This window comes from Lactuca saligna, chromosome 1 (genome assembly GCF_052625555.1).
Source record: "Lactuca saligna cultivar CGN05327 chromosome 1, ASM5262555v1, whole genome shotgun sequence".
NCBI classification, from domain to species: Eukaryota; Viridiplantae; Streptophyta; class Magnoliopsida; order Asterales; family Asteraceae; genus Lactuca; species Lactuca saligna.
In genome coordinates this window covers 23,316,675-23,322,674 of record NC_136417.1, presented here as the reverse complement: position 1 = coordinate 23,322,674, position 6,000 = coordinate 23,316,675, and the positions used below count along the sequence as shown (strand labels likewise).

Genomic DNA, 6,000 nt, shown 5'->3' with positions numbered 1-6,000 from the left:
TTGAAAGTACCGCGCTTACACCCCGTTCCCGAGTTGTAGCAAAGAAAAAAAAAGAAGAGAAAGAAAGTAAGAAGAAAAAAAAAAGAAGAAAGGAAACAAAGTTCTCTTTTGTGTTCTCAAGTTGGAGATAAGTGAAAGAAAAATTAAACATTTTATTCTTTAGTGATTTTGTTCGCATTGAAATTGTTGTTGAGTCTGATATGGACCGATCCAGTTCAGTTTCATAAGAAAGTATTGGGCTTCTAGTGATATGACATAACATAAGAGCCACTTAGCGGCCCATCAGAACTGAAGTAAATAGTCTCATACTGTCGTAGTCTCGTTGCAAAATGCTGTTATCGTAATAAAAGCCCAACCCATATTCAAACCCCATTGGCCACTGCCGGTGGTTGTTAATGTTATAACAGAAAATAGAAACCCTAGGTTCTCCAATTTGGTCTCTCTGAACTCTGAAGCACATACGAATTACAATTCAGCGGCATTTGCACCGGCGAACGAAATATTGTCATGGTCAGTTTTCACCATTAATTTCACCTTGAAAATCACTACTATGTTGATATATGAAGTTAACATTCTTATTCATAATCATAATCGCAGGTGAAGTACTCAAAGGAACCGGACAACCCTACCAAATGTTAGTTGTTTGATTCTCTGTTTGTTTTTTTTTAGTACCGATTAGCTGTTTGATTTCTAGGGTTTAGATTAATGTTTGTGTTTGTTGTTGATCTTCTTCAGCTTGCAAAGCAAGGGGATCAGATCTCAGGTGTCATTTTAAGGTGCGCATTGAATATATACCATCTTACTGTTTGAGATACCGTGGTTCCTTTTCTTTTGCTGATATAATTTCAACTTTTCCCTTACAGAACACTAGAGAAACTGCACATGCTATTCGTAAGTTGCCATTGATCAAAGCTAAAAGATACTTGGAGGATGTTCTTGTCCACAAACAAGCAATCCCATTCACACGTTTCTGTCGTGGAGTTGGGCGTACTGCACAGGCTAAAAATCGCCATTCAAATGGACAAGGACGTTGGCCTGCTAAATCTGCAAAATTCATTCTGGATTTGCTCAAGAACGCCGAGAGTAACGCGGAAGTAATAATCTATTCTTCCCTCTTCTGTTTATAAGTTATAATTCTATTCTACTAAAAAATTCTTCTTCTTCTTCTTTGTGTTTAATAGGTGAAAGGGTTGGATGTGGATTCCCTTCACATCTCCCACATTCAGGTGAATCAAGCACAGAAACAGAGGCGGAGGACATATCGTGCTCATGGAAGAATCAACCGTGAGTCTCCTTCTACTACTGCTACTATTTTCTGTTGGCATTTTAAAAGTAAAGTTGTAAAAGTTGTGATAATACTCATTGGACGTGTTGAAAATAATGTTGCAGCCTACATGTCTTCTCCATGTCATATTGAGCTGACTTTGTCAGAGAAGGAAGAAGCTGTTAAGAAGGAGGTTAGTTGCTGATTCCACCATTATCTTTACATAATCTAATTGATACTATAATCCTATCGAAGCTTCCTGTTATCAATTCTTAAATCCTTTGTATCTTGCAGCCTGAGACTCAATTGGCTGCAAAGAAGACCAAGTAAAGTGCCGCATCAGTTTTGGAAGTCTAGTTTGGTATGCTAGATAGAAAGAGTGTCGTTTTTACCTTGAAGAGATTGTACTTTGATATTGGAAGATTTTTGTCTAATGTTCAGTTATGAAATTATAAAGCTAAATGTGATTTACTTGCTTTTTTACTTTTGAAGTTTTTGTTTTTGGTGGAATAGTTACTTTTGAAGTTTTTGTTTTTGATTTTGGGGCCTTGATTTAATCAGTGTAAGTCAACAAATCTACACTTCATTATGCAAATCTTAGAGTGTTTGTGCTAATTTATAACATTTTATGTTTTTTTTTTTTTTTTCTTTTACATAAAAGTGTTTTATTAATTTGTGGTTTGCAGTTGAAACAAAAGGGTTTGAATTAAGTTTACGTGTTATCACAACGAAGTTTGAGAAAAAAAAGTATTTGTATCAAGTGATTAACTATCAAGTTTATGCCATATCAAAACACAATAAAGTTATAAGTTGTTTTAAAATAAAGTTATTTTATGTACTCCGTTTATGTCGTACCAAAACACAATCAAGTTATTGTTTTGTGCACTACATATAAAAAATGCTTATTGTTAATGGTATGAAACTTCAAATAGATAAAAAGTTAAAATTGAAACCACTTATTCAAAATCGTTTATTAGTTGCACCGAACCACAATTAACATAAATTATTTTGTACAATCCAAACACTTTAATTAGCTTATTAGATAAAAATATGCGATCTTCCATTGTTTTATATGTAATAAATAATTTTGAAGACATTTTTCACTTTCATGTATTCCCAACAACTATCTAATTTTCCTAATCATCTCCTCCAATATCAAACACCTTAATATTGGTGCCAAAATCAAGTAATATTTACTTTCTATTTTCTATGAATCTTGCAACAAATTGGGGCTGCCGTAAATATAATTAAGGAATGTTACAGTTTTTAAAAGGATTTCAATTTATAATTTGTTGTGATTTTCGTTTTTGATTTGCAAATGATGTTAGGAGACAATCAAAGATCAACACAAACATAACCATATATATAGCAAAACGTCAACACTGATAGAATCCCTCATGATCAACACAACTGCAAACTACATAAATAACAACTCCACAAAACCATCCTCCTGCATCTTTCTTCTGTCCCACCAAATCAAGCAGGAATTCTGCAATAAGCAAAAAAATAAAATAATAATAATAATAACAATAATTAATTTTTTTTTACCATGAATGAACTTACATATCTTATTGAAGGCCACAATATCACAGCTCTGAACATATTCATTAATTGGCTCTTCAGTAAGCCTTTCTTCAATGATTGTATCAACAGACACCAGGTCATCCACAATTGTCATCATAATCTGGAGCTTCTTAATACCATATCCAACTGGCACCAACTTTGCTGCATTTTCACACATTTTTTTTAAACTTATCATTTATCCAATTACAGAAATTTAAAAACATGGCATAAGTTGATTTTAAGAGAAAAGAAAAAGATTCAACATACATGCACCCCACAGCAAGCCCTCCATTTGAACACTTCTAACAGCTTCCTCAAGCTTTTGCATGTCAGTTTCATCATCCCAAGGCTTCACATCCAACAACACCGAAGACTTCCCAGCTGATTAAGCAATCAAGAACACTGTCAATTTTGCATTTGAAACATAATATTGAAATGACAAGTTTAGCCTTACATTCTTTCTTTTTCCCAGATGCTTTCACTGCAGCTGCACGTTCTTCAGCAGCCTTCTTTTCCTCCTCGGTCTCTTCACCAAAAAGATCCACATCACTATCCTCATCTTCATCAGCTGCAGCCTGAAATTCATATATTTCGTGTCACATATTTTGCAAAAAAGAATTGAAATTTTATATAAACGAGTTGATAAACATGCCTTTGTATCAGCAACTGGAGGAGTTGCAATGGCTTCTTCTGGGAAAGAAGCGGATCCCTCAACAACAACACCACTGCCTTCAGCAGACACACCACTGAAAAAGGAAATTAATCATCAAATACAAGAAGTGGATAAGGAATAATGGTAATAAAAAGATAAAAGGTTTTAAGAACATACGAAATCCTCAAAAGGGCATCGATATGAGTGAACCAACGACATACATTCACATACTGGGGTGATGGGGGTTTTGTGAAAGCTGCATGGACAGTGAGATCATCCTTTGAAGCTTGATACCTGAGGAAAATTAACATTATTTTAAATCTGCATGATGTAAATAAGGATTGAATCAATCCATTTGAAAGAAAAAGTGTTAAGAAACTTACCCTGTGATGTAACTGCGAGACAATAGATATTCATCAAGCTTCTTGAGCCCAGCCTCCGAACCAACATAAAACGTGGGCGCCATTGCTATCTAGTTGCCTAATCTCGTCTGCAGGTAAGCAAAAAGTGAAATATATGAATTACAAATCCGAACATAGCTTTCAATAATCGGATTTATTTCATCTGATCGGAAAATTCACTATGTGTGCATCGATGTTCATCCGTTTATAGCCTAATACTCTAATCTAGCAAAATCTCTTTCGAATTAAACAACAACGACTACAATTCAAGCACACACATCAATATACCAAAACTGCAACTGACGAGCAATTATTCGAGCATGAATTTCCTAGAAACATTGTCCTCATAAACCTCAAAGGGTTCGTCACAAAATGCGCATAAGATAATCACATGCAGTAATTCAAATTGCGCAACGGTTGCTCTAGATTCAAAATCGAACAACAACTACTAACGAGCTCTAAATCGTCGATTAAGGATTACATACCTAGAGGGGAGATCAGGTTGCTGGTCTCTGTTGTGACTGAGTTGAGTAAAGTAATCGGCTATGATGAGCTGAAACCCTAGCCTTGCTTTAAGTTATAACCGGATCACGAGGGAGGGTAAACTTGTCATTTTATTACAATTTCAATCATTTATTTTAGTCAAAATTACATAAATGGTCCCTATGCCATGGGAAAGTAGTCACTTCCGGTTCAACTTCAGAACAAATAGACAAAATTTGTCCTTATGTTTTGTCGATATTGCAGAGATCCTCCTTCTACCGTTAAATCTAACCACAAAGTCATTACTTTTTCAAAAATGACAAGTTTATCCTTAACCAAACAAGAAAAATACTATATATTTATGGACAATTTATGTAACTTAATCCCCATTAAACATAATATTTACCCCCACCATTCGATCGTTTTCTCCACTTCATTTTCATCTTTTTATTTCTTCCCCAATATCAAATTAATACTCATCGATCACAATTATCAACTATAATATCCTTTTCTTTTCTACCATTTAACAACTATTCAACTGGAAGTATGCACTTTCTTAGAAGTTATTCATTCTTGCCAAACAATAATGGTTGTAAATAAATCCTACCCCTTCACTATTAGTGCTTCTTGATTTTAATATATAACACATAAATTTATGGTTATCTCTTCCTTTGATTTTACCTTGAATATATACTCCAAAAGCTAAGGTCCCAAAAATCATAGTATTTTTTTTTTCATTTTTATAGAAATAAAAATAGTTCCAAATAACCATGAGTCATAAAAAACATTGTCTCCCAACATATCATAAAACTATTGGATGATATGTATAATCATGTCTTCGCTTTGCCTCGGCCTTCAGAATTACCTAAAACATTTAAATCCACAACTGTAAGTCAAAGCTTAGTGGGTTTCTCAAAATACATCACACAACAATACACATAGAGTGCATATACAGAAGGTTTGCAACATGAGGCTGGACTGCCATCCACAGCCTACACCATCCAAACCGTGTCGCTCCTTTTGGGCCTATAATATAAACTGGATCGACGGGTCTCTTGGCCTATGACATAAAGCAGGATCGTCTTAACCCAACCATAATATGTCGATATATGCAAATCACAATAACAGCAAAACACATGTAATCATGACATCCTAACATTCAATATCCTAACATACAAAGGAATATCCTAACATACAAAGGATAGATACTATAATACAAAGTATAGTGAAAAAACTCACCTCACAGACAAAAGCAACAATACATACAACTCGTCGCACCTAGTAAATGATATCACGTCCACCTAGACAAATAAGGATAAATCCTTAATCTAAGAATTTAACCCTAAAGTTTGACCTTAAGTCAAACTTGGTCAGAAGTCAATAGTCGAGTCACCATGTCGTGGCCAATATCAAAACATAATGTCTCTTAAATCATAAAACTGTTGGATGATATGTATAATCATGTCTTCGCCTTGCCCCGGCCTTTAGAATTACCTAAAACATTTAAATCCACAACTGTAAGTTAAAGCTTAGTGGGTTTCCCAAAATACATCACACAACAATACACATATAGTGCATATACAGAAGGTTTGCAGCATAAGGCTGGACTACCATCCACAACATACACCATCCAAGTT

At 34.6% G+C, this 6,000-nt stretch overlaps 2 protein-coding genes across 2 annotated transcripts; one reads left to right on the top strand and one right to left on the bottom strand.

Annotated features, from left to right (window-relative positions):
• Positions 1 to 374: 374 nt before the first annotated feature.
• LOC145028709 (large ribosomal subunit protein uL22y-like) lies at positions 375 to 1,747 on the top strand. Its single transcript, XM_078977473.1, has 7 exons — positions 375 to 510; positions 598 to 634; positions 736 to 776; positions 864 to 1,094; positions 1,182 to 1,284; positions 1,390 to 1,457; positions 1,559 to 1,747. Exons 1-7 carry the CDS (start codon positions 508 to 510, stop codon positions 1,592 to 1,594), a joined length of 519 nt encoding a protein of 172 aa, XP_078833599.1. The 5' UTR covers positions 375 to 507; the 3' UTR covers positions 1,595 to 1,747.
• An 857-nt stretch (positions 1,748 to 2,604) lies between these two features.
• LOC145028704 (elongation factor 1-delta 1-like) lies at positions 2,605 to 4,473 on the bottom strand. Its single transcript, XM_078977469.1, has 8 exons — positions 4,366 to 4,473; positions 3,863 to 3,969; positions 3,657 to 3,773; positions 3,480 to 3,573; positions 3,282 to 3,402; positions 3,095 to 3,208; positions 2,828 to 2,989; positions 2,605 to 2,753 (listed from the first exon to the last, which is right to left on the bottom strand). Coding segments are annotated over exons 2-8 (693 nt in total). The 5' UTR covers positions 3,946 to 3,969; positions 4,366 to 4,473; the 3' UTR covers positions 2,605 to 2,751.
• Positions 4,474 to 6,000: the final 1,527 nt, after the last annotated feature.